The following is a 25,544-nucleotide window of genomic DNA, read 5'->3' as shown; positions in this document are numbered from 1 at the left end:
ATGTGGGGAGCTCACTGAGAACACGCCGTGAAACAGCCTAAGCCCAGCTGCAGTTGAGCTAAAATACAATTTAAAGAACAAGAAAATCTTTCCAATTAAACTGCGACCCCAGCAAAGCCCAAAGACCTCTAAAGCATCAGCATCTCTGTTTTCAGACAGCAAAAGCCAGGGTAAAGATAATAAAGCTCCCACCAACTCCAGACCGTTCAGGTTGCAGAGCCCAACGCTGGGTGCTGTGCTGCTCCATGGCTGCCCCTCACAGCTCAGGTCTGGAGATCCAGAGACATAGAGGAAATCTGTTGCCAGGTCGCTGGCCAGGACTTTGGGAACACAGAATGGACACATGTAGCAATGCCTTGCAAAGGTCCTGCTCCTGCCTTCTGCAGACCTTCAGTGTACTTCAACCACCAAGAAAACCTGTGGAGAAGTGCCCCAGGGTGGACCCCCCAGCACCACAGTGCCAGCAAAAAAACTATTTCTCTGATACAGTGAATCAGTGGTTTATTATCAGTATTTGGAGGTACCAGGCCAGCAGTGACAAGCTGACACAGTGCAATTCTCAGTGCCAGAGGGGTTTGAAGAGATTAAATGTATGCAGAGAAAAGCCTCTGAAGTGCCCACAGTGCAGCCGAACCATAACATGCATAGACCACAGATGCAATGCCAGACCCAAAGGTCAGACAAAGGGTTGCTGTGTTCAAAAATCCTTCTATGCTGTTGTCAAAGAGGAGGATTTGGTTTCTGGGCAGTGAACAAAGCAGGATGGTGAGGGAAGGCCACGAATCAGGCCCTGAATTAAGGAGAAATCAGTGCCAGAGCCCTTTTGAGCACAGAGAGAATGCAAACATGATTCGTAAAGCCTGAGTAGTGTGAGGTGCAGTCAGTGGGCTGCTTCTGGCCTCCCTGCAGCAGGGGGAACCGTTAACATCACTGGGGTTACAGCACAGTGACACACACGGTGGGAGGCCGGAACCAAGCCCCAAGGTCACAGTGAATCCAGAACTGCCTCTGCTACGTGCAAGATGGCAAAGGGCTAAACGCCTGGCTGCCACCCAGCAGGATCATAAAACATCACCGCCCTCGCATCCCAGGAGGATTTACAGAGGACAATTCATACCATGATCCCAGCCCAGAATAGCACCAGAGATTAACCCAGATTCTGATCCCAGCTAATCCAGCAGGAGATGGCAGCAGAGCAGCTCCGGGTGGCAGCGGTGATGGGTCACAGCCAGCCCTTCTTGGCCGTGATGGTGACAGTCCCAGCACGCACTGCTTGCCATGGGCAGAGGAAGGGCTGTTTGGGAGGAGGGATGGCTGGGGAGGGGGAAAGGGCAGGAGCTGCAGCCTTCAGCACACTTTGTGCCAAACAAGGCCTGCCAGCATGTGCAGCTCAGCAGCCCCTCTCCCCACCCCCAGCTCCCTCCCAGCATCCAGGACTGAGGTGTCTTGGAGCAGGAAAGCAGACTGGGAAACCAGAGGCTCCGTCACAGTCCCTGCTCCCATACATCCCAGCTGTGAGAATGGCTCCTCACAACGGTCATGTAGAGCAGCTCACTTACTTCTCCTGTAGGTCTTTGTCTGATTTGCCTAAAAGAAGAGAAAGAAAGAAATCAGTGCCTGTGTTCCTGGCTCCAGAGCCCCCGCCCATTTTATGCAGTTACTTTGCCATCCTACATACAGAACAGCATGGCACAGCTGGGTTCTGCCCTGAACACAGAGGCAGCCTCCAAAATTGTTTTACTTTTTCTGATACCAGGGAACCAAGAAGCACAATAACCATACAGGAAGGAAGCACTGTCCTCCCTGCACTTCCTCCTTATGCACAAAGCAGAGGCAATAACCACACCTACATGTGACTGCTGCTTGGAAGGACACAGCAAAGCCCCATTCTCCAGCAGCCTCTTGTCCTGCTTTGCAGCACCAAGGTTCCTCTGAAACACGGGGACCTACAGCCACTTCTATCACCCTGCATTTAACTGAGCAAGGTCCCCATGGGGCCTGACCAAGTTGAGATGTTTGTGATCTGTTTAGGACTGGGAGCAGTGCATCCCCCTCACAGCATGGCCAGACTTCAGCAGCTCCCCCCAGAATAACAGCATGGATGGAGGCACCACCAAACCCCATCCCTCACCTTTAGGGATGAATTTGAGTGAGCTGCTGAATATTCAGAACCGGGACTGCCCCCGCTTGGGGCCATCATTGAGGAACTCGTGGCCCAGCCCATTGCCACACTTGCCACAAGACACCTAGCAATATAAAGAGAAGGTTTAGAAAACAAGTGAAAAAAGACAATGTAAAGAAAAGAGGATTTGAGGTTTTTGGGGAGCTGTTTCACAGTCATCACCTTCAAGGCCCCCGGACGCTCCTTGCGCTTAGACACGCTGTCCTCGTGGATGGTCTCGGTGAAGGCCGGCCAGGGGGATGAATGCTCGTATTTGGAACGGCTGGAGAACAGCTCGTAGCCGCACCGGCCGCATACATACACACCTGGGGAGGATGGCAGGAGGAGGTCAGCCGCGGGGATCCCCGCTCGTTTCCAGTCGCCCGGCGGCCACGTCAGCCACCACGGGACTCCCACGTGCGTTGGACTTTAGCCATCACGGACAACTGCCGATCCCGGAGAGCCGGTAGCGAGCGGGGCTCTGCGGTCCGGAATCCGCCATCCCTACACGGGGTTCCCCGCCACCACCCGGCCCCGCTCACCCGGCTCGAAGTGGTCCTTGAACACTTCGCCTCCGAAAAACGAGCAGAACGACATGGCTGCGTCCGCTGCCGCCCGGCTCCGCCCCGGTACCGCCCTCGGTACCCGCACCGCCCCCGGTACCGGCACGGCTCCGCGGCCGCGAGATGGCGCCGTGACGCAGCCGCCGCGGAGCCCCGGGGCGTCCCGCAACGCCGAGGTTCCCCCCGCCGCTTTCCCTACAGCCCACGGTGGCAGCGTTCCTTCCGCCGGTGTTGGCGTTTCTGGGAGCTGTGAGCCCCGTGTCCCTGTGTCCGTGTGCCGCGTGGGGTCGACGCGCAGCTCCTGAGCCCCTAATAGCAGGGCTACTGCCGAGCAGCCGCAGCCGGGAACGGGCGGCTCCTGCAGGATTAGGCAGGGATGGAGAGGAGGATTAGCTCCTGCAGGATCAGGAAGGGATACGGAGAGGGATCGGCTGCTGCCGTTAATTAGCCCGCGGCAGCATCCGGACCGGCTCCCGGGCGGACTCGGAACTGGTGGCCCCCGTTCTCCCCTCCCACTTCTTTCCCCACAGCCCCGGGGGCAGCTGAGCCGAAGGAGTCGTGCGGGACCGGCCCCGGGGCGGAGCTCGGCGGGGCGGAGCGGGGTCCTGCAGATGCTCCCGGCACCGCGGCTGAAGGGGGCGAGCCGCAGCCCTGCACTGTCTATCCAGGCGCCACACCGAGACCAGGAGCAGGTCCGACCGCTCACCTCCAGCACCGGCTCCGGCCTCGATCTTCTCTGCCCAGCATCGGCATTAGCCCTTCGATACCGGCACCGGTTCTTCTTCACCGGCACAGGATCCTCCAGCACCGGGACTGCCCCACACCGGCCCTTTCCCCCGGCACAGTTCTCCAGGGCAGCACCAGCACCGCTCGTCCTTCCTCAGCACCGGGACCGACCCATCCCGGAGCTGCCGTCCGAGCCAGGTACGGGAGTGCGGAGCGGTGCTGGAGGCTGCGTAGCCCCTGGGGCTCATCGCTCGGGGCTCAGCGAGAAGCTCAGGGGACGGCGTGTTGGGTGAGGAGGAAAGAGGTTAGGCACCCGTGGAGAGCCCTGTGTGCTGCCGGAGGGGTGCACGGGCAGCAGTGCGGGGCCGGGCTGCCGGCACCAGGGGCAGAAGCTGTGGGTCGCTATGGGACACGGGCTCAACAGGGGTTGTGGCCCTTCCTGCCACTTCAGCAAGGCACAGCAGAGCTCCAGACTCTGTGGGGACCGTCCTTGCAGTGCACGGCTCGCTGGGGGACGGTATGGGACGTTCTGAGCTCAGGGCTCCAAGGGGAGGAGGTGGTGGCAGCAGCCCGGTGAGCTGCAAGGGAACAGCTCTGCTGTGAAGGTGAACTGCAGGCGCTGGGAGGCGATGAGCTGTGCGTCGCTTCCTTTTCCTTCTGAAATACCTGGCACTGCGAGCTGCTGGCTGTGTCTGAATATTATTGGATGATTCAGTCCATGGGCTCTCGCTGAGATTGCAAGAGCAAAAACACCAGGGCCTTTGGGACAAGTGCAGGTGACTGTCCTGAGGAGCAGCTGCTGCAGGAGCCCGGAGGCCTGGAGCAAAGCACTCCGATGGGCTCTGGTTCTTAATGACAACGGACGTGGCCACGTCTCTCAGTCAGGAGCAGAGCCGGGGGGCCATCATGTGCAGACCCCCACACTCCTGCCCTCTGGATGCTGCCGTTTCAAATTAGGTCAGACGTGTGTCTCAGGCAAAGGCACGCTCCGCTCGAGCCCCAGGGATTGATGGTTTGTGGCAGGCACGGGGCAGGGCTGGGGGATCCGAGGACGCTGTGTTGCTGTGTGGTTTGGAAGGTGCCTCCTTTGTAATTCATTGTCAGCAAACGAGAGGGAGCGGCAGGGAGGGTTCCAAACACACTGAAGCACTGCACGAACCTCTGGGCACAGATTTCCAGCCAGCATAAGCCAGAAAGTCTCTAGTTAAGCAGCACCTGTCCAGCCCATCTTGTGCTGACTGGAGGCTTGTCAGGAGGGGAATCCATGCCTGTGCTCAAAGCTCTCCGTTTTTGCCGAGAAGCAGTCTGCACTTGTCAGATTGATGTCCTTAGGCTGCAGTGTAACTTCCATCAAAGTCCTTAATCATGGGATAATGTGGAGAGCTCTCCAGTTACAGTGCTAATAGCCACGGCGGTTTGGTTCCTGCAGCAGTGTATTGTGAAGATAATTAGTGGAGGGATTTCCAACTTGTTTGGCTGGCTGAAAGAAGCCTCAGAGATGAGGCAGAGCTCTGCCACCAGCCTTCTTCCAGTGAGTGGCCATCAGCAGCTCTCATTAATGGGAGAGGACTGCTGGAAATTAATTTGTCAATTAACTCTCCTTGATTTTTCAACAGAAGCAAACATTACTTTGGCAGTGGCCCGCCTGGGAGGACGTGGGTGTCATTTGTTGGTATGAGCCAATGCTGAGCAGTGAAGCACAGCAGAAGTGCTCAGTACTGTGTGTGTCAGGGGAGCATTTTGGGGGAAGATGCTCAAAGGCACCAGGCAGGCACAGGTTGCAGCTCGTGTTTCTTTGCACCAGATTGGCTCACAGCCTTACATCTGAAGCAGAAAGGATGGGTCTGGCTGAGAGGCTTTCTGACCTTTGTAGCCATGGTCCAGTGGCGCATGCTCCAAGCAAAGCTCCTTCGATAGAGCATCCCATGCATCACCATTGCAGGCTGCTGGTGGCCCAGCCTGGCAGCTGCAGGTTCCATTCCCACTGCTCCACACAGTCCTGGCCTCCCCCGCACCCCAGAGGTGGCTGCACTGCAGTGTGCATTTGCACAAGTGTGTATAGCCCCCGCTGTACTTGGCGTCCCTGCCAGATGAAAACTCCCATATAAACACAGGCTATTATTATCTCAGTCTTCCACTGTGCTAATGGTCTCTCAGGAAACAGTCATTTTCTTTTCCATTTTCTTTTTTAAGCTTTCTAAAACCCCAGGAATTCTGGAGAGGTGGTAACCACAGCAGAGCTGGCCTGCCCCTGACCTGGCACAGGGAGCAGCAGCCAGGCAGCTCCCCCGGGCATTGGGGATTTCTGCTAGGTATGACTGAGGGCTGAGGAGGGCTGTGGGTGGCACTGGGGGCAGCTGTGGCACTGGGGGCAGAGCGGCACCGAACCACCAGGCTGGTGCTGCAGGCTGGATGGCACCAGCCCCAGAACACAGGGCTCCACCTGGTGCTGGGTTTGCTGAGTTAACACAAGGAGAGCACTCTTGGGACTGGGCAGATCCTGCAGGAGTATGGAGCAGAGCAGGGATGAATCTTGCACTGGGTCCCGTGGGCTGTTAGCTCCAGAAGCTGCATTGTGCTCTCCTTGAGCATCCTACATGATTATTTGGGGTTAACAGTTGGCTCATGTAAATGAGGAGCAAAGTGAAAGCCACGAAGCATGAGATTATATAAATGGAGTTGGAGGCAGCTGCGATGCAGCCTGTAATTAATTCATGGTAGGAAAGTGCTTTGAAGATCTCAACGAAGCAGATCATAGGCACGAGGCAGCCCCAGGCTCATCCCTGCTCCTGTTGTGGGGATGCTGCAAGGGGAGGGGCAGCGGTGGAGGTCAGGCACCCCAATGAGCCCACTGGCAGTGGCAGCCCAGTCCCAAAAGGCATATCCCAAATTAGGCCCAGAGGCAGCCAGATCATGGCAGCCTTGGGTCGTTTGGCGGCGATGTGCTGCGTCTCGATGTGGCACCGAGCTGAGCTGCTCTCTGCTCTTCTCTCAGCAGCACCGCCGGCGATGCGAGCGATGGCAGACCAGGCTGCAGTGGCGGTGGAGGCCTCTCCAGCCCTGGCACCATCCCCGGGCTCTCCTCGACACAGGGACATCGACGGGACAAAGTCCCATCCCGCCAGCACCAGGGAGAATGGCCGCGGCAGGGAGGGCAGCGCGACCCTGTTCCCCATGGAGGGGGACACGAAGCCCCTCTCCATGCTCCTGGCTGACGTCCCACGGGGCCCTCAATCACGGCTGGGCCCGTCCAAATCCCGCACGGCTCCATCCTCCCCCAGTGTGTCCCCGTCGGAGAGCCGCACCGCGCTGCTCCGGCTGCGGGAGGCCAGGCTGGAGGACACCAGGAGGCGGCTGTCAGAGGCCGTGCAGGAGCCCCTCAGCCGCCTGAGCCGCCTGATGGCCGAGGAAAGCGGCCCTGCGGGCCAGGCAAAGGCAGGGGGCAGCCCAGGGCGAGGGGAATCGGGGGGCAGAGGGGATGGGGGGCAGCGAGCGCGGGACTGGAGCCCCTGGGAACCCACCCTGAACTGCCGCTACGAGATCTGCTCCTACGGGGACGTCATCCAGGTGGTGGAGGTGGCGCGGCGCAAGGCCGAGCCCCCGGAGCAGCCACCGCCATCGGCCTTGCCTGGGGGCGCGGTGCCGGGCCGGGCCTTGGCCTGCGTTGCGCTGCTCACCTACGGTTACCTGGTGCTGCCGCTGCCGCCCTATGCTGCAGGCCTCTGCCTGGGCCTCACCTGCGGCCTGCTGCTGGGCCTGCTCGCCGTCCTGCTCCTCCTGCTGAAGCCACCGCCACTGCCGCGCCTGCGCCCCGAGCTGCTCCCGGACAGCCTGCAGGGAGCCCGCAGCCTGCAGGTAGGAAAAGGGCAGCAGTAGGCGTTGTGGGGTGGACTGGGGAGCCCACGGCCGGCCGGCTCTGTCCCCACAGGGCTGGCTGAACCAGCTGCACACCTATGACCCCGAGCTGTACCACCCGTCACTCACACACTCGGTGCTGGCCACGCTGGATGGGGCCACCCTCAAGCTGTCCTACCCCAAAAGCAACATCCCACGCCAGGCCACCTTTGCGGAGGAGATCCTCGATGTCGTCTTCGTCAGCCATCGCTGCTACGATATGAGTGGTGCAAAGGTACCCTGGGAGCTGGGATTGTCCCCTCTCAGGGAGCACGCAGTGCCTCATGGCTCCTCTTGATGTTGCAGGTCTCCCTCTGCCCCCCTGGCTTGGCTCGAAAGCGACTATGGAACAAGAAGTACCCCATCTGCATCTTCTTCCCGGAGCAGACAGACACAGAGCACAGGAGCAGCGATGAGCATGGCACAGAGCAGCCAGGGGAAGAAGGGACGAGGAAGCCGCAGGCACCTGGCCAGGACGTCCCAGGAAACTGCAGGGAAAGGTGCCTGTACCTCTTTGGGAGGACAGGAAGGGAGAAGGAGGAGTGGTACCATCATCTTCTGCGAGCCTGCCGTGGGACCCCCAGCAGCAGCCATGGTGAAGCCAGGCCAGGTGAGATGTGACCTCTGGGAGGGATCCGGAGCCATGTGCTGGGAGGATGGGCTCTGGATAGGCACCGGTGAATGGGGAGGGAGAAGGAGAAGCAGAAACAGGGCTCACCTATGCAGAGTCCTCCAGTCTGCAAGATTCCCTTTCTGCAGCATAAGGTGTGTGTGCACGGCAGCCATGCAGCACATCGCTGCACGTGCATCATGGCACGTCATCCTGCACGCATCACCTCTTGCTGCAGCCAGCCTTGCACATGTTCCTGTGTCCCCAGGCAAAGAACCGGCTGCACAGAGTGGTGCCAGCAGCATTAGTGGGAGCACTGAGGACATCCCCTCTGCCATCAGATCCAAGGAGCTGGCCGGAATCTTTCAGCAGAAGATTTTTCTGGATTACAGCACCTACATGGCCCAATTTGTGCCGGCAGAAACAGGGAGCAGCCCAGAGCAGAGCCCCCCTCACAGCACACTGGGCAGCCCCGCAGCCACCAAGGTGAGAACCCAGAGTTGGATGCAAGCACTGAGCAGAGCTGATGCACTACTACATGCACTACTGTCTCCCAGCTTGGTGTTCATCTCCTTCTCAAAACCATGGTTAGAGCAGCTAAGCTGCAGTGCAGGGCCCCAGCCCATGGGGTCCCAACTGACTCCAGGCACTCGTGGCTTCTTCCCACTCACAGCTCAGTGAAGACACAGCTGGGTGCAGTGAGGGCTGTGTGGCCTGGGTGAATGCACTGGTAGGGCGCATCTTCTGGGACTTCCTCCGGGAGCGTTACTGGGCCGAGCAGGTGTCCAGCAAGATCCAGAAAAAGCTGAGCAAGATCAAGGTGAGAAGCAGGAATCGGCACAGGAGATGGCAGCACCCACAGGAACCCTGTCCTATCTTCTTGGTGGGTGCCAGGCTGTGGTGACCATCCCCACGTGGTTCCCCTCCTTTAGCTCCCATATTTTATGAATGAGCTGAAACTGACAGAGCTGGACATGGGCACATCCATTCCTTCCATTCTCAGTGCCTCCAAGCCCACCATCAATGAGAGAGGTAAGAACCCTGCAGAGCAGCAGGAACAGCAGGGCTGGCTTCATGGTGGCTATTATCAAGGTGCCAGCCTGGATCCCAAGCAGGGAGGCTTTAGCAAGCACATGAGCAGCCACTGTGGCATTGATGGGGGCTCACTCCCTCTGTTGTTGGCAGGTCTCTGGGTGGACATGGAGGTCACCTACAGCGGCTCATTGCAGATGACCCTTGAGACAAAGATGAACCTCTGCAAGCTGGGGAAGGAGGGTGCTGCAGAGGACAGTAGCCAGGTGGAGCCAAGCGGAGAAGGGTAAGGTGACCTTACAGGGCTGGGTTTCACCCACATCCTTCCACCTGAGCGAGGTGAGAGGGTGCTGTTCCCATGGCATTGCACTGATGCAGCCATGGACTCACAGGACCAAGCCTCGGCTCATCCTGCTGGCAGACAGTGATGCAGAGTCATCCAGTGCTGGCTCCTCTGATGAGGAGGACATTGTCACCGCAGAGCCTGCTGGAACCCCAGGGGAGCGAGTCCCGCCACCCGGCACTGAAGGGTGAGGGGGAAATTCTGGGATTGAGATGCTGAGGGGTACAGGAGGGCACCCCACCACCTCATGGTGACCCCTGGAAAGGGACTTGTGTCTCTGAGGGGTCTCATCCTGTGGGTTCCCTCGTCTCAGCCATGTCAGCAGCAACAGCACGGGCCGGAAGATCCTGCGCTTTGTGGATAAGATTGCCAAGTCCAAGTACTTCCAGAAGGCGACGGAAAATGAGTTCATCAAAAAGAAGATCGAGGAAGTTTCCAACACACCACTGCTGCTGATGGTGGAGGTGCAGGAGCTGGCAGGCACCTTGGCTGTGAATGTGCCACCGCCACCAACTGACCGTGTCTGGTACCAGCTCTCCTTCCTTCTGGGTGGGCTCCATGTGCATCCTCCTGCCATCTTCCCATCTCCCTGTGGCTTGGTCAAGAAACCAGGGCTGGGATGTGGGTTCATCTAGGGTCCCAGCAAACCAGGGCTGCTCTCCCAAAAGGACCCTCAGACCTTCCTGGTCTCCACCTGGAAGGAGATGCAAAAATGCAATTTTGGGATGTACCCCTCCTACCACAATCTGGCCACCTCCTCCTGGGACACAAGTCCCCAGAATCCAGCAGTGAGGCCTCTGGCAAGCTGGTCATGTGGGCTGTGCCATGTGTATGGGACATGATGCTTTCTGCCTCCATCCTCTCCCCTTACAGGTACAGCTTCCGAGTTCCACCCCAGCTGGAGCTGAAGGTGTGCCCAAAGCTGGGTGAGAGGGAGGTAACATTTGTACATGTCACTGAGTGGATTGAGAAGAAGCTGCAGCATGAATTTCAGGTGCCTGACCTTAAGGGCTGGGTTCACTGAAGGGCTGAGCAAACCCTGTCAGTTGTGGTACTCAAAATCAATTTCTTGTTATTCTGGATTCCTCTTTACAGAAAATTTTGGTGATGCCAAACATGGATGATCTCATCATTCCTATAATGCATTCTGGCCTGAATCCTCAGCCACTCACTGGGGAGCTGCCCAGGGACATTCCAACCAGGGGAGAAAAGAGACTCTGAAGTGCAGCCCTATGGGAAGGATAGAGACACTGCAAAAGGCTCAGGGACCTCACTGGGACACATCACCAAGCTGAGGCCTGGCCACTGATGGCATCCAGTACTATGCCATGGGACTTGAGCATCTCAGTTCATCTCATTCTCAGCATCCTGCACTTTGTAGATGAGCCTGCTCCTTAAATATTGCAAGAAAAAATTCAGAGACAAAGCAGACCCAGGGGAAGGGGTTTGCTGGACACCCAAGAACTTCACACACCTCCCACCAGCATCTCAGGATTCCTCCTAACCAAGCGGACAGCTCCAGAGCAGCAGAGGGCCGTAGTTTCCACTGTCTGATTCCCAAAGAGGGTGCAGGACACCCAGATAAGTTCTGCACTCAATGAGTCATGATCACCTTGGATCCAAGGCACCACAGTTCCAAGACTCATCACACCCTTCCATTGGCAGCTGGGCTGCAAGGAAAACGGGTGAGAAACTAATCCAAAATCTGAATAAATCCATCACTGGCCAGTCTTACCTATCAGCCATGTCATTGTATGTGAAATCCTGGGGCTGCTGAGGGAGCCAGGGGTCTTGTGCAGAGAGAAGTATGTGGCTTGTGCTCAACAAGAAGAGCACGTGTGTGTGCATGCAGGAGATGGCAAGGGGACAGACAGTCAGTGAGGCTGTGCATAGGCAGTCAGTAGGGAAGCCTTCTGCTTCCTGCTGGCCCCTGCTCTGCTCTGGAAAACAAGGGGAGTCCTTCACCACGGTTTAAGTGAATACATGCCAGTGAAGAAATTCATTGGGCCATGGAAAGGGAGGATCCAGAGGGACAGAGTACACACTTGGCTTCCCAGATAGTTCCTCTCCATGAGAACCTGTCCCGAGTGCTTCTTGTACCATCTCCAGTGGCTGAGGTGCTTGAGGACACACTGCTGCCCATAGGAAGCAGTGTACACAGCAAGACACTCCTCCAGAAGGAAGACAGGCAGCAGGCACAGCTTGTAGACCCTTTATTGAAGTTTGTCCAATTAGGAAGCCTTGTATATCTCATCCCTTACAGCTCTTCTGGCTTCACTTTCACCAGGTGTTTTTTCTGAGGGCCCTACAAGAGAGCAGTGAGGAGAGGTCTAAGTGTTAGCAGCACACAAACATGGTTTTGAAGGCTGTATATGAGCTGTGTGGAGCAATACTGCAGCTTTGGCCCCTTTCTGCTGTGCTAGGCTGCTGCTGGCCTCTGTTTCCCATCTGGTGGCCCTGTGCTGCCATTCACCAGTGAATCTGGGGCCTTGCTAGCCCTGCAGGAATCACAAGCAAAACATCATGGTCTTGGAAAAGTGTTTATCTGAACTACACATTGCCAGCAAGTGGCAATGACCTGCTTGGAGCCACCCAGTTGTATGAGCCTGAAGGTAAGACTTCCCACAGCTGAGGGCACAGAATCTCATCAGCCAACTCAGTGAGGCTGAGGGGTTTCTATCAGCAAATAAATGGTGTTTTCTTGGATCAGAGAAGTCCCATTGGAGCAGTTTGCAAGAATTGCTTTTGTGCCATATTACTTCTAGTAAAATGTAAAGTTTTACCATATTATTCATGGGGAAACCTCTCACCCCACAGTAGAAAATAGCAAATAAACCACCCACAAACAGGTAAAACCATTCCCTGTCTCTGAGCTCCATGTCACAGCTATGCAGGACTTGCAGTGACAACAAGAGCAGAACATTCTCACTGCAGAACAAGCTCCTGATGCTGAGCTAAAGGAAAATGGCTTAACATCTAAAAGAGCTCTGCTAAGACACCGCATAACCAATCCCCCTGCCCAGGGCTAAGGAGGCTTAGCTAGCTTCATGTAGGATTTCTGGCTAACAGACCACATCCAGACATAGTTTATTTCTGCCTGCTATGCAGCAGTTTTTTCTCTTTTCTGCTAACTGCAGGCCTAGCTCACTAAACACTTCCTGTATTTTGTATTCAGACACAGGCACCAGCCTGGTGTAGGCTGCAAAACTAATCAAGAAGCTACGTTTGTTTTGAATTTATTTTGCCCTGGATTTAAGAAAAACATACTGGTAGGCCTTTCTGAAAGCTTCCTGATAGAAAAATCACAAATTTGTGGCTGAATTTGACCCAACCTTTTCCTCTTAAGAACATTAAAGTTTTAAATCATTCCAAACGAATCAAAGAAGTTCAAAATCATGAGTGAAAGGGACCATATGTCCAATACAGTGCTTGCCAAGTTAACTGCTTGTTTAAAACATCTCAAGGTGAATGCAAACTGGTTGGCCATATGGTATATTATTTGCTAGTTGCATTGTCTTGGATCACTCATATGATCATCATGTTCTTCCTTAGCACAATATCTGCTGTGTGAATTGAATTCATGTTTGTCTTTTATGTAAGACGGTCCCAATCACTCAGTTGGCTGTTATTGTGTCTAGAAGCAGATGCTTGGCTGGAGTCAGTCCCAGCTGTGAGCACAGCCCAGCAGCTGGAGCTGGTGCAGAGTGTAACTCACCATGAATGCACGCTTCTCCTGAGCTGTCTGAAAGCAGCCGTGGCCAAACTTGGAAGTGGTATCAATGAATTTGAGTTCAATGGCTTCGTGAGCTCGGCGGCGCGTATGCACCAGAAGGGACTGAAAGAGAAAAGTCACAGTGCATCAGGCTTATCTTTACAGAAAATCTGGATGTCTGCTCTGATGAAGGCAGTGCTCAGGTGTTCTCAGTGCATCCATCAGGCAATTGGCTCCATGAAATCTACTTTTCCAGAGGAACAGCCTGGTGCTCAGATGGCAGGTGATACCTTTGCTTGTAGAGCAGCTCTGAAACAAGCCTGCTCCTTGCTTTGCATTTCATTTCCTCACCATCTGTTTATGGCCAAGGTTTCCACTTGCAACTCCCCCAGCCACACCCCCAAAGGTACATCTGCATTCGGGTGCACACTGCCATAGTTAGCACTCTGCAAATGGTCTCACTGAGCACCATGCTCATGTGCCACATGCTCTCTGCATCAAGAGCTCAACCAGTCTCACTGCCCAGCATTCACGGGCTTCATGCACGTGGTACATCTGTTAGTAGACAGCTACAGTCAGTCCCTCCCCAGCACCGGCTGCGCTCTCACCTTCCTCAGAGTGAGCACACGCTTCTTTGGGCCCACGACACAGCCCTTCAGCATCAGGAAGTCATTGTTGACCTCCCCATAGTGAGGAAAGCCACCCTGGAGGAAGAGACAAAGAGGGTTGGCAGGCAGGCAGGAGGACTGGATTGGAACATGACAAGCTGGTGACGTTTTCTAATAGAGGAAAAACTGACAGACCTTCAAGCTGTCTGAACTGTACACACTTCAGAACAGCCACCCAGTGTCACCAGAGCATTTCAGCCACACTGACTGTATTTCCTTCAGTGGAATTCAAATCATTTCCTATGCAGCTGTGTCCTGCCAAAGAATTACTTCTCTAACTCAGACTCGTACAACAAGGGCCAGTTTCAGCCCTGTTACCCCTTACCAGAGGTGTAATGCTCTTCTCTGTGACATCATAGTTTGTTGAGGCATTGTTCTTCACCACTTTGCCATCTTCCACGTGGATCCCACGGCCAATGCGGAAAATCTGAGAAAAGGAAGGAAATGACAACAGTGACTTCAGTGTCCTCACACTGATGGATGTCACAGAAACAACAAACATGATTATCACTGAGATGCGCTCTGTGGTGCACCTTGTGAGCATGAAACGAGCAAGAAGAGAGATGCAGAATGAGAGCCCTGCACATCTCTAGAGTAACATACAAGAAGCTGTGGGGGAACTGAGGCCATTGTGCAAAGAAGGATGGTGACAGCATGGAAGGGAGGCGCAGTGCTGGGCCATACCTTCTTGTTGAGCTCTGTGCGGTGGTGGTAGCCCTTCTGGCCAGCACGAGCAACAGAGTAGCCGACCCGGGCTGGGTGCCAGGCTCCAATGCAGGCAACTTTGCGCAAGCCCTTGTGTGTCTTCCTGGGGAGCTTCTTGGAGTGCCAACGGCTTGTCACCCCTGCAAGTGTGACCGGACAGGGGTAATGAGAACACTGGGGAGGGTAGGGGAGATTCAAGGCTGGTGTCTGAGTGCTGGGAGGGAATGTGAAGCGAGGAGAAAGTTTTGTCTTTCTTCTGAAGTTCGCAGAAGGCACCGTGCTGGAAGGAGACCAAGAGCTGTCACCACAGTGAGGGGCCAGAGCACAGAACTGTTCTCACTTTCAATGGATCGGATCAGACTGCGATGTTCCTGCTGAGCATATCCACACACAGAAAAAAACACATCTTCACAAACGTGGGGCTTTTACAAGAAGTGCAGTGCCTTTACATCCTCACAACACCTCCAGGCCTTCAGGGAGGACACTGGGCATGGCAGACAACATAGCCAACGCTGACATAAAGGAAACCAAACTCTGCTACAGTGGAAATGCACATTGTGGTTGAGATACACAGGCTCTTTGCTACTCCCTGTACAGTAAGTTGGTGGGTTCTCAGCGTGGCTCACACTCTTCTCCCCCCAGCATTAACTTAGGGGCAGCATAAGGTGAGAAGGACAAAGCCAAGCCCCTGACAAGGGTCCTCCCACTTTGTACCTTTCATTCCATGCCCCTTGGTCACACCAATGACATCAATCATCTCGTTCTGGCTGAAGACACTGTGCACAGAGATCTGCTTCTCCAACCTCTCACGGACCCAATCAATCTTCTCAGCCACTGTCCCACCATTCAGCTGAATCTCCATCACGTGGGCTTTCTTTTGCCTTAGTGGAAGCAGCTTCATCTGTGTTAAGACAGTGCAATAGGGCAAAATGCTGCCCCACACCCTGTGAACATGCAGGCAGGGCCACAACACCCACTACTAATGAAAGGAAAGGAGTGAGCAGAGACAGCTCCCTATCACCCCTCTCCACCACAATGTCAACTTCTTTTATGACAGCCAGTGTCCCTCCCCGTCTGCATCAGCCACAAGTGAAGTTAAGCCAGCTTAGCTCTGCCACAGGCTCCAATGCAGTTGCTAACTCCAGGGATCAGCACAAAAACGGGCCTTGTATAGCCAGCAATCTGCATCTGGCAAAATTGTGTTTGCCTGTGGGTTATTTTTTCCCAACACTCGACACCAGTTGCTAATTTGAGGTGATCATGGGGCCCGAGGTTTCTTGCTGACACAGGGCTCAGCCTGTGTCAATATGCAGGCAGGGAGCCCTGCTGAGCCCGCTCAGATGGACAGGACTGGTGTCAGGAGGTGGCTGGAAAGGGCAGCCAGCATCTCCTGCTGTCCGCACGCTCTTCCCCACAGCCTTTCATCTGCTTTCACAGGCTGTCTCCCCTGACCCCATCATGACAACCCCTGTGCCAACCCCCCAGCACTAACCACTCTCTCAAGCCGAGGAAGACCCTGACCTGTGTGTGCATGATGACACGAATGACCTTGCAGTACTTTTTCATAGCCGCAAAGTCTTTCTCCAGTTGCTTCTTGCCATCTTCATCCTGCCATTTTTTGCAGTACTTGGTGAAAGCCTTCTTCTTGCTCTTGTGCCTATGACAGAAACATTTAACATCTACCAAGAGCTCAACCTGAACAGTTCTTCACAGTTCTTCACTGTGCCTCGCAGACTAAACAGCACGGGGGACAGAAGGTCCATGCACCTTCCTGAAGGCATAGAGGACCCACGGGTACCTGAATCATCCCTGGCTGCCAGGCTCATGAGAGAGGGCTCTGAGGTGGGAAGATGAAAATGAATAACGAGTTGCAAAAAGGACTGCTAATTCAGACCTTTCTGCATGAAGAATCCAGTTGTCTCCTACTGACTGGCTCAGTGCCATTAAAATACAAGCACAGAATCAGAGTTAAGTGGAGAAAGAACACAGCCTTCAACAAGCATTGGAAGCATTTTCCCCTGTATTCAGCACTGGTGAGGCCGCACCTCGAGTACTGTGTCCAGTTTTGGGCCCCTCACTGCAAGAAAGATATTGAGGCCCTGGAACGTGTTCAAAGGAGGGCAACAAAGCTGGTGAGGGGTCTGGAACACAGGCCATATGAGGAGAGGCTGAAGGAGCTGGGAATGTTCAGCCTGGAGAAGAGGAGGCTCAGGGGAGACCTCATTGCTCTCTATAACTTCCTGAAGGGAGGCTGTAGTGAGCTGGGGGTCGGCCTCTTCTCTCGTGTCATTAGTGATAGGACCAGGGGGAATGGCTTCAAGCTACGGCAGGGGAGATTCAGGCTGGACATTAGGAAGTATTACTTTTCAGAAAGGGTGGTCAGGCACTGGAACGGACTGCCCAGGGAGGTGGTGGAGTCACCGACCCTGGGGGTGTTCAAGGAAAGACTGGATGTTGTATTGAGGGACATGGTTTAGTAGGAGCTATTGGGAATAGGTGAACGGTTGGACTGGATGATCTTTTAGGTCTTTTCCAACCTTGGTGATTCTATGATTCTATGATTCTATGATTCATGTGGTGGGTGGATCTGACGGCCAACACGCGCTTCTGCAGGAGACACGATTCCCATGGTTATGAAATTCGTGTTTCCATTTTCCTCTCTGTTGGTGTGGGATTTAGGCTGTTACCGTTTACAAGGGCCAAGGGGCATATTCTGCATCAATATTCCTCCTGAAAAATCTGTTTTTCCTCCCATCTTCACTTGCTGCCCAGCTCGAATGTCTCAGTTTAATGAGGAATAGATGGGCCCAAGCTACACTAATTAAAATGGACCTGCAGCACGCACTGTGTATGATATTGCAGAAAGCACTAACTCGGTTCAACTATTAGAATAAATTTACATATGCATATGCTGATTCCCAGCATCAAGCTGTTTGCAGTATCTCTGTGCATGACTAAATTCATTCCATCTCAGAGCCAGCTGCTAGTAGCTGAGCTGTCTGCAACATGTAGGCAACACAGAGCCTGCAAGAGACCCCAGTGACACTCCACCCAGGGAAGCACCTACCAGTTCTTATAGAAACGTCGTCTGCACTCATCACTGATGTGCTCAGCAAAAACAGTCTTGAAGTTCCTCAAGCCCTTTGGTGTATCTATGTATCCCACAACTCCCACCACCACCATTGGTGGGGTCTCAATGATGGTCACAGCCTCCACCTCTTCCCTCCTGGAGATCCCTGCAAGATAGCAAAAGGAAGAGATCAGATTCTTGCCTGGGAGCCTTAGTGGTCTATGCAACTGACCCACTAAGCAAACAGTATGCTGGAGGCAAGGTCACACTCTCACTGCTAGATCTTCCATCTCTTCCCACATCCACAAGTCCTGCTGGAGAGCCATGCAGAGTTTCACCTTCAGGCACCCAAGTGGATAGATTTTATGGCTCAGCACACTTTAACCCTTCTTCTGCATGTTGGAGTTTGGCTCCAATCTCACAGTCATCCCACTGGGTAACATTTTAAAATTCCCCACGAATGTTTCACAGTGCCCAGCATTTGTCAGGGTGCTTCTGCCAGCAGGATCCAACAAACCACCAACCAACAAACCAGGGGGGACTTCCCGGAAATCCCCAGACTCAGCTTACATTGCTTACACATGACTTACAGGTCATGCGATGGCCTTTGGCTATCAAATATCTGGACAGCATTACAGGACATAGCCAAGGAGATACATGCTCCACCACCCATTCCCATGAGCAGCCTTTCCCAACAACAATCCTGTTCCCCCTCTTTCCTCCTGGATAAGATCTCCTCCTTTAGCCAATCCTTACTGAGCCCAGGCCTGTGCACCTCCCGCAGGGTGTGTGTCATGCCAGCTTTGTAGCCCATGAAAGCCGTCAGATGGATTGGTTTGCTGGGGTCATCCTTAGGCCATGTCTTCACCTTCCCGCGGTGGCGACGGCTTCTCTTGTGAGGAAGGAAGCCCAGGTGGCCATGCCTAGGAGCAGAGAATTTGCGGTGGGACTGCAGAAAGGAGAAACAAAAAAACATCAGACTCATCCTTGGGTCCCAGAAGATACTCGAAGGACTGAGCCCGAAGTACAAGAGGAAATATCCCTTTTAACACCAGTGAATACTGGAAGGATTCTGGGCTCTTTCTTATTTCCAACACGAGAGAATTTGTAATGGCACGGGCTTTTGTTTCAGGTTCTACCACACACATCAAAGAATTTAGTACATTTCTGGAAAAATGGCACAGACTAACTGAAAACAATCTTTTTCCTTTATGCTTCAACAATTTCAAGGAGAAATATGTTATTTAATAGGTCTGCTATACTGTGATGTTAACTGCGATTTTTATTTTTAGAATCATCAAAAAGGGCCTGCTCAGACTTCACAGGGCCACATTCAATGCTCTGTCATCAAGGCAAATGGCACCAAGCAAGCACAGCTAACGATCGGAAGAAACCAGAAAGGATGCCCAAAGGAATCAGTAATAAAAAAATGTGCAGGTTAAATATGTACTCCGAATCCAAATTAGCAGAGCTAAATATACAAACCCCAATCCCTAGTCAGGTTGTGTCAGGCAGAGAAAAGCAACAGCATTATAGAGAGACATTGACAAATTCTTGTGGTATTGGCTTCAAGGCAGGGGAACTAGGGGCCAGCCCAAGCCCCGAGGAGTTAGATCTATGCCCACTACAACTCCTTCCTTGTAGACCAGTTACAAAACCTGCCTGCACCTTCCATCAAGCCTTTTTTCCAACCCAAGTGGAGTTATGTCAGGTCCGCCCCACTTCAGCTGCACTAATTTAACCAATAACCTAGCCCTGCTCACTGCCCCTTTCCATGCAATCCAAAAGGCAGCAGTGCCGAGCTTTACAAACCATGGGACGTCTTCAGCTCAAGTCAGCAGCAGGAAGAGGCTATCGCTATGTGCCCCTCCTGTTTAATACTTAAGACACAAATTTAGCCACTAGCTTCATTGGACGCGATATTCATTTCACACTTAGCAAAGCTGCCAGCTATACCCTAACAGTTGGGATGTGGTAAAGGTCAACTGCTGGTGTCTCAGTTTACGGCTTCCCCTCCTCAAGTCCATCATGAATGGCACCAATCACAATAGATTTGCAACTGCGCATAGCACAGCCAAACTGTGGGAGCTCCTTCAAGGGGCACAGCCAGTGGCCAAACTCTGGGTAGGGACAGACTAAGAAGTCCTACATCAGGCCAGGAATAACGGCCGTGATTCTTCCTGGGGTAGAGATTGAGCCAGCAGGCACAGCAAGCAGAGTGAAAAGCTGTGGTGAGGTGCGGGTCAGCTTCTGCTCTCAGGTAACAGTGACAGGATGAGAGGTGATGGCCTCACGTTGCACCAGGAGAGGTTCAGGTGGGAAATTAGGAAACAGCCCTCTCAAAAAGCAGTCGGGCATTGGCACCGCTGCCCAGGAAGGGGGTGGGGACACCATCCCTGGAGGTGCACAAGGAACGTGGAGATCCAGCACTGAGGAACACCATCAGTGGGCATAGTGGGATGGCTTGGCGTTGGACTTGGGATTTTCTTTCTCAACCTTAATGATACTACATTTCTATGTTTTCTATGAAAACATGAAGCCAGCCCTCGCCTGGCCGCCATAGCAGCTGGGCCGCGGGCGGACTACAACTCCCAGCATGCACCGAGCCTTGAGGGAGCATGCGCAGAGCCACGCCCTCTGACCTTTGCGTCCGCCGCCGCCGGCGCTGTGCGGGGCGCCGCCATCTTCTCCTCGTCCCCGCCGTCCGCCCAGCTCCGCCGCCGCCATGCCGGACGATCCGGACCCGGAGGTGTATAAAGCGCCGCCGAGCCGTACTCCGGTCTCGGAGAGCACCTCGGCTCTGCCCAATCCGGTCACCCTCATCCAGACTGCGTTCAATTATATCATCGATGCGCCCGTTACCTTCGTACGAGGTACAGACCGGTCACCGGGCTGAGCGCGGCCTTCCCGCTCCCGTCGGAAGGGCAGCGATGCGGTGTGGGGACGGGGACGCGGGGCGGACACGGGGACAGGCAGTGCACGCAGCGGTGGTGGCACAGACGGACGCACCGGGCTGTGAGGTGCCTGACTGTGCCGCTGCTGTTGCAGAGTGGATCGAGCGCCAGCAAGCCAAGAACAAGTCCTATTACTACCACCAGAAGTTTCGCCGCGTGCCCGACCTGAGCGAGTGCCTCGAGGGGGATTACCTCTGCTTCTACGAGGCTGAAGCGCAGTGGAGGAGGGACAGGTACGGCTGGCACGGGGCTGCCCCCAGCGGAGGGTCACAGAGCCCTCCCGCTCTTCTCGGTTGGCTGTGGGAGTCGTGGGGGTTGCATTGGAATCGCATGGATTTTGGGGTGTTGAATGGTTACCTAAGCCACTGTGTCTACCCCCCCTTACAGAACACTGGTGGTTGCAGTTATTCTGTCCCCTGGAGCCTGCTTAGCTGGGCAGGCTAGCTAGCATTAGTGTCATCCTGGTTTCTGCAGTTCTGCTCTTCTGTAGTCCATGTGTTGCAGTTGCACTCCTACTCATCTCCCACACAGGTTGGTGGATCAGCAGATTGTGGAGATAGTCCGGGAAAGGCTCGGTGCATGCAAGCACAGGGAAGGACCAAGCCATTTTCAGAACTGTGCCAAGGAGGCAGAGCAGCTTGCACAGGTTACCAAAGCCTACCAAGACAGATGTGAGTACTGCAGCCTTTACATCTGCCATAGCTGTGACAGCATATGGGGAAAGGAAGGTTCAAAAGATCTTTTCCTTGCATTAAAACTCCCTCTTGGAAAATGCTGCAGATCTGAGCTCAGTGTTCAGATGTGCCAGACCCACTGGGCCTGGGCAGTGACACTTCAATAAGCACAGCACAGCTGACACTCCTACAGTATCGAAAGCTGTGTGCATTTCTCTCTCAGCACTGCAGCTTGCACCTGTCCTAAGCGCCACACTTCACCTGGGTCAGACCTGGTTCCTCCTAGCTGCTGAGGGCTATTCTTCAGACATTCACATTATTACCTTTCCTTTTAGATGGTGATCTTGGTGTCCACGGAAATGCCAGGACGTGTCTGATGAAGCAGAAGCACAGGATGATAGAAGAAATGAAGGCACAAGAAAATGCATCTCAGTAAATCTGGATACAGAATAATTAGCACGTCTGTCAGTGGTGCTTTTATCAATCCTGTGTTGCGTCTGTGAACTGTGATGCTCTACAATAAACTTGCAAACCCAAACATCTGCCATGCCATTAGCATTCTCATTTAAACTCATTCTTTGAAGAGGTGTGCAAAAACTTAGAATTCTTCCTTTTTGAGATCTGTTTCAGTTGGTTGCTACCACTCTCTAAATGAAGTCAGCTCCACGTACCCACCCCAGCTGTGTGTCCCTGCTCGATTTCTCTATTACCATTAATCTACAAACCATTAATTCTGCTCTACCCAACCATGGTAGGGAGCACCCTCAGAGTAAACACACTGTGAAAGGACAGTATAAGGGAATATTATTTTCCCCTCTCTTTGGTTACAAACCCCACTCAGGATTAATGTATGATTAACAAGGGTTAGTGCAAAACATTCTGTTCCACCCAACAGATGTTCAGGCTGTAGCCCACAAACTTGAGCCTACTCAGATCCCAAGCACAAACTTAATCCATCTGCCCAATACACAAAGCATCCAATCAAACCAACTTCTTGTCCACTGACCACTTTATTGCCTTGTACAAAAACCACTTAAGTAGTTGCCACAGCAGCTGCCTGGGTTCTCTGCACTGAGACTCTGGTGTGGGTCTTAGCCAGATGATCAGTGAACTCCTGGATTAAAACAAAAAAAATAGCATTTAGTTTCTGTAAACCACTGTTGTGCCTTCTCAGCATCGTAACTTTTCAACAAGCTGTGTACACTGGGGTGGGATTTTCGGTTACAGTTCTGTTACTTAATATTTCACTTATTTCTTTGCTATTGAACCATGAAATACTATTTAAGTGCAAACTTATCAGACTATCAGGACAACGTGAGCTGGGAACTGAAGGAAGCATTGCACGTGTACCTGGTAAGGAGACTTGGTGAAAACGGTCTCTTTCCAGAGGTCAGGAGTCAAGTAACTGTATGTCTTGGAGATGGCATCGAAGGTGGCCTTAGCTACGGAAAGAAGTTAAATATTGCACATCACTGTTACAGAAATGAACTCCTGTACCCATTCACACATCTCCAGAAGTGTAGAATTTCAGAGGAAACAGAGAGACCATAAGAAGATCTCTCTGTTATACTCTTAAAATTCCCTTTCCTTTCTCTCTCCATTTACGACAATTACACTACTTCAAGCAAGTGCAACCGCGCAGATTGGGAGATTGGGAGCTTTCCATTTGCCATGGACTTAACAACACCGCAGCACTATTTTCCCTTCCAGTAAAACAACACATGCACAACTACAACGCAATAACCTCACACTTACCAAAGTTGCCAAGTGTGGCAGTACAGCCCCGAGCTGAGGTATAACAGTCATCGATTCCAGCCATCATCAGCAGCTTCTTGGGAACAGGGGCAGACACGATGCCTGTACCACGAGGCGCCGGGATCAGACGCACCAGGACAGATCCGCACCGCCCAGTAACCTATGAGCACAGCAGGTTCCAGCTTCCACAGCACACACCACGGCGTGACTCACAGGCAATGCACAGCAGGTTGTTCTTACCTTGCAAGGCACGGTGTGAGGCTTGCCGATCTTGTTCCCCCAGTAGCCTCGTCTCACTGGGACGATGGATAATTTAGCCAAAATGATTGCCCCACGAATCGCAGTGGCAACTTCTTTAGAGCATTTAACACCAAGACCAACATGGCCGTTGTAGTCTCCAATGGCAACAAAAGCCTAAAATTGAAGGAAAGTTTTCAGCCAAGGCTTTGTCATGCAGGAACACTCTCTCAGCAGAACATAATCCAGCAGGATGTCACCACAGATAACCAGAAGCATATGATCACAGCTACAGTACACTACAACTAAGCAGTTGTTAAAGCAGCTCCTATAACTTATAAAGTTACGAAGCTTAGTAAGGTGCTGCACGGGCTGCCGGAGAGGTTGTGGATGCCCCATCCCTGGAGGTGTTCAAGGCCAGACTGGATGGGGCCCTGGGCAGCCTGGTGTATTATTGAATGTGCAGGTTGGTGGCCATTGTTGCAGAAGAGAATTGGAGCTTGATGATAGTTGAGGTCCCTTCCAACTTGGGTCATTCTGGGATTCATTATGTCTGAGAAGCACACTTCTCCCCTTACAGTTTTGCCTCCCAGATCAAAAGTAACAAAAGAAAACTGGGTTTTAGATTTCTGATGCAAACACAACTATCACAATCCGAATAATGTTCAAGAAAAAAATCCTCAGAAGAGATTACCTTAAACCTGGTACGCTGACCAGCACGCGTCTGTTTCTGGACAGGCATGATCTTCAACACCTCATCTTTCAGAGAAGACCCCAGGAAGAAATCAATGATCTCTGACTCCTACAAGATTCAGCCATTTAATCACACTTCTAAGCCACACTTCTAAGCTGCAATCTCCACACAAAACAAAACACACAAATCTCACTGCTGTTCTCTACAAATGAGTCCAGAGTCAACTAAATAACAACACGGCTCAACTTGAGTGTTCTAAATAACAAATGCAGCAACTGATGCCAATTTCACAGTTCAGACCGAGACCCTGCTGCACGCTGCTCACCAGCTCTGAGCACCCACAGAACCTCACCTTGATGGGAAGGGAGAAGAGGTAGATCTCTTCCAGAGACTTGATCTTCATATCCTTGACCAGGCGACCAAGTTTGGTGACAGGAATCCACTAAGGAAGAAACAAGTAAACGACAATGGCCTTACAGCATCTTCTAGGGGAATAGGGACTACAGACAACACCACGGGTCAGCCCAACATAACGCTCCCCGCCCTGCAGACTCCACTCACTTCCTTATCCTCTGCTTTGCCTCCACGGGCCCCGCGGCCTCTCCCTCGGCCCCTACCACGGCCGCGCCCGCGGCCCCGCAGCCCGGTCCCGAAGCCGCCGCGGAAGCCTCCTCGGGCGGCTCCTGCCCCTCCTGCAGCACCGGCGTCGTCCGCCATTTGCTATACCGAAAGAGAGGTACATTAGCCAAAACACCGCCACCATCAACTAGAAATAACTACGCGGCGCGACCACAAAGCCCGGCCGGGACCCATCCGGCGAGGCACGGCCGGCCCCACACCGCAGGCGGCTCGGATGGGAGCGGATAGAGCGGAGGTCGCAAACAGCCGCCACCCCACGGCCATCAGCACTTACGTGTTCGTAGAGTAGAAGGCCGCCACTCGCCGCCGTCCGTTATTTATACTCAGAAAGTTCTCGCGAGAACACCTCTGTGTGGTGCCAACCCGGCGCGCTGAATTTATAATAAACTACATTGCGGAGGAGGCGCTAACCGCTTAATTATACAGGGTGCGGGGCGAGAGGGCCAGCTGGAAGCTGTGCGCATGCACCACCTCTACGCATGCGTAGTCTCATGGTATAAAGGCGCGCACACGTGGTTCTGCAGTCTGGTAAGTGAGGAGGTAGGTGGGTTGGGTGCCGTATGTGGGGTAGACGGGTTTGGTTTGTTTGCTTCTTCGGTTTTCTTCTCTTTGTTGCGTTTAGAGATTTTAAGACTTTGCTGGGGTTGCGTTTGCGTTATAAGCTGTGCTGGTAGGGGGTGGGTACAGAAAGAAGACTGTTGGTGTGAGGGCTAGGAAGCAGCCTTTGGCACAGTCTGAAAATCACCTGCGGTCTCCTGTGGCCTCCGGTGAGATAACCGTGCCTACAGCATAGGGAACATCAAAGCTTATTGCCCACGGTGACGGTGTGTGGGGAGTGAAACCCATGTTCCCATAATTTCAGTGAGGGGCCCTGGGGTGGCTGAGCGTGAGGGTGATGTGTGAGTGCTGTGCGTTTCCCCGCAGGTGTAACAGCCCGGCTAGGATCCTTCACGTGAAGATAAGATAAAAAGTGTCTTTGTGAGAAGGCCGGAGGATTTACAGTCGGAATACTTCAAAGCTCTGCAGAACGGTTATAAAAGAATGATTATATGAATGGAGCTGAGTATTTTCAATAAAAATTTACTTAAACACTTACTCGAGTCCTGC

At 53.3% G+C, this 25,544-nt stretch overlaps 5 protein-coding genes, 1 long non-coding RNA gene and 2 other non-coding genes across 9 annotated transcripts; 4 read left to right on the top strand and 4 right to left on the bottom strand.

Annotated features, from left to right (window-relative positions):
- Positions 1-484: 484 nt before the first annotated feature.
- Positions 485-2,821, bottom strand: MSRB1 (methionine sulfoxide reductase B1). Its single transcript, XM_052680069.1, has 4 exons — positions 2,704-2,821; positions 2,345-2,487; positions 2,132-2,246; positions 485-1,587 (listed from the first exon to the last, which is right to left on the bottom strand). The coding sequence occupies exons 1-4, from the start codon at positions 2,756-2,758 to the stop codon at positions 1,556-1,558; spliced, it is 345 nt and encodes a 114-aa protein (XP_052536029.1). The 5' UTR covers positions 2,759-2,821; the 3' UTR covers positions 485-1,555.
- Positions 2,822-6,447: 3,626 nt separating this feature from the next.
- LOC128079122 (testis-expressed protein 2-like) lies at positions 6,448-11,067 on the top strand. Its single transcript, XM_052680065.1, has 11 exons — positions 6,448-7,305; positions 7,379-7,579; positions 7,651-7,954; positions 8,223-8,440; positions 8,628-8,774; positions 8,887-8,986; positions 9,140-9,272; positions 9,379-9,516; positions 9,643-9,855; positions 10,203-10,323; positions 10,425-11,067. Exons 1-11 carry the CDS (start codon positions 6,460-6,462, stop codon positions 10,548-10,550), a joined length of 2,547 nt encoding a protein of 848 aa, XP_052536025.1. The 5' UTR covers positions 6,448-6,459; the 3' UTR covers positions 10,551-11,067.
- A 460-nt stretch (positions 11,068-11,527) lies between these two features.
- Positions 11,528-19,405, bottom strand: RPL3L (ribosomal protein L3 like). Of its 2 annotated transcripts, XM_052680066.1 has the most exons (10): positions 19,297-19,405; positions 18,241-18,433; positions 17,482-17,650; positions 15,936-16,071; positions 15,129-15,315; positions 14,394-14,554; positions 14,035-14,136; positions 13,650-13,745; positions 13,045-13,164; positions 11,528-11,634 (listed from the first exon to the last, which is right to left on the bottom strand). In XM_052680066.1, the coding sequence occupies exons 1-10, from the start codon at positions 19,297-19,299 to the stop codon at positions 11,587-11,589; spliced, it is 1,215 nt and encodes a 404-aa protein (XP_052536026.1). In that variant the 5' UTR covers positions 19,300-19,405; the 3' UTR covers positions 11,528-11,586. The 2 variants fall into 2 exon arrangements, with proteins under 2 accessions (XP_052536026.1, XP_052536027.1); XM_052680067.1 differs by lacking the exons at positions 18,241-18,433; positions 19,297-19,405 and adding an exon at positions 18,075-18,096.
- Positions 19,406-20,139: 734 nt separating this feature from the next.
- Positions 20,140-21,650, top strand: NDUFB10 (NADH:ubiquinone oxidoreductase subunit B10). The gene is made up of 4 exons (XM_052679980.1): positions 20,140-20,357; positions 20,533-20,671; positions 20,970-21,109; positions 21,448-21,650. The coding sequence occupies exons 1-4, from the start codon at positions 20,210-20,212 to the stop codon at positions 21,546-21,548; spliced, it is 528 nt and encodes a 175-aa protein (XP_052535940.1). The 5' UTR covers positions 20,140-20,209; the 3' UTR covers positions 21,549-21,650.
- Positions 21,651-22,103: 453 nt separating this feature from the next.
- On the bottom strand, positions 22,104-24,727 carry RPS2 (ribosomal protein S2). The gene is made up of 8 exons (XM_052679979.1): positions 24,712-24,727; positions 24,360-24,518; positions 24,151-24,240; positions 23,799-23,906; positions 23,108-23,281; positions 22,868-23,027; positions 22,463-22,554; positions 22,104-22,226 (listed from the first exon to the last, which is right to left on the bottom strand). The coding sequence occupies exons 2-8, from the start codon at positions 24,513-24,515 to the stop codon at positions 22,146-22,148; spliced, it is 861 nt and encodes a 286-aa protein (XP_052535939.1). The 5' UTR covers positions 24,516-24,518; positions 24,712-24,727; the 3' UTR covers positions 22,104-22,145.
- Positions 22,628-22,765, bottom strand: LOC128079413 (small nucleolar RNA SNORA64/SNORA10 family). The gene has a single exon (XR_008206094.1). It is a non-coding gene; the product is annotated as a small nucleolar RNA SNORA64/SNORA10 family (small nucleolar RNA).
- Positions 24,728-24,822: 95 nt separating the features above from the next.
- LOC128079079 (uncharacterized) lies at positions 24,823-25,532 on the top strand. Its single transcript, XR_008205966.1, has 2 exons — positions 24,823-24,977; positions 25,362-25,532. It is a non-coding gene; the product is annotated as an uncharacterized LOC128079079 (long non-coding RNA).
- On the top strand, positions 25,167-25,295 carry LOC128079415 (small nucleolar RNA ACA64). Its single transcript, XR_008206096.1, has one exon. It is a non-coding gene; the product is annotated as a small nucleolar RNA ACA64 (small nucleolar RNA).
- Positions 25,533-25,544: the final 12 nt, after the last annotated feature.

Source organism: Tympanuchus pallidicinctus, unplaced genomic scaffold (assembly GCF_026119805.1).
Source record: "Tympanuchus pallidicinctus isolate F22 unplaced genomic scaffold, pur_lepc_1.0 scaffold18, whole genome shotgun sequence".
Taxonomy (NCBI): domain Eukaryota; kingdom Metazoa; phylum Chordata; class Aves; order Galliformes; family Phasianidae; genus Tympanuchus; species Tympanuchus pallidicinctus.
This window is presented reverse-complemented; position numbering and strand designations above follow the sequence as displayed.

Bases quoted from the DNA above. Each gene is read 5' to 3' on its own strand.
- RPS2 (XM_052679979.1), bottom strand. From the start codon at position 24,515: ATGGCGGACGACGCCGGTGCTGCAGGAGGGGCAGGAGCCGCCCGAGGA. The intron at 23,907-24,150 runs GTGAGGTTCTGT...TGAATCTTGTAG, and splicing joins TCTTCTCCCTTCCCATCAAG to GAGTCAGAGATCATTGATTT. The intron at 22,227-22,462 runs GTACACGTGCAA...GTTTTAATCCAG, and splicing joins TCACCAAGTCTCCTTACCAG to GAGTTCACTGATCATCTGGC.
- NDUFB10 (XM_052679980.1), top strand. From the start codon at position 20,210: ATGCCGGACGATCCGGACCCGGAGGTGTATAAAGCGCCGCCGAGCCGT. The intron at 20,358-20,532 runs GTACAGACCGGT...CTGCTGTTGCAG, and splicing joins GCCCGTTACCTTCGTACGAG to AGTGGATCGAGCGCCAGCAA. The intron at 21,110-21,447 runs GTGAGTACTGCA...CTTTCCTTTTAG, and splicing joins CAAAGCCTACCAAGACAGAT to ATGGTGATCTTGGTGTCCAC.
- LOC128079122 (XM_052680065.1), top strand. From the start codon at position 6,460: ATGCGAGCGATGGCAGACCAGGCTGCAGTGGCGGTGGAGGCCTCTCCA. The intron at 7,955-8,222 runs GTGAGATGTGAC...CTGTGTCCCCAG, and splicing joins CCATGGTGAAGCCAGGCCAG to GCAAAGAACCGGCTGCACAG. The intron at 9,273-9,378 runs GTAAGGTGACCT...ATGGACTCACAG, and splicing joins GTGGAGCCAAGCGGAGAAGG to GACCAAGCCTCGGCTCATCC.
- RPL3L (XM_052680066.1), bottom strand. The intron at 14,555-15,128 runs GTACAAAGTGGG...TCACACTTGCAG, and splicing joins CAAGGGGCATGGAATGAAAG to GGGTGACAAGCCGTTGGCAC. The intron at 13,746-14,034 runs GTAAGGGGTAAC...CTCTTCCTCCAG, and splicing joins AGAAGAGCATTACACCTCTG to GGTGGCTTTCCTCACTATGG.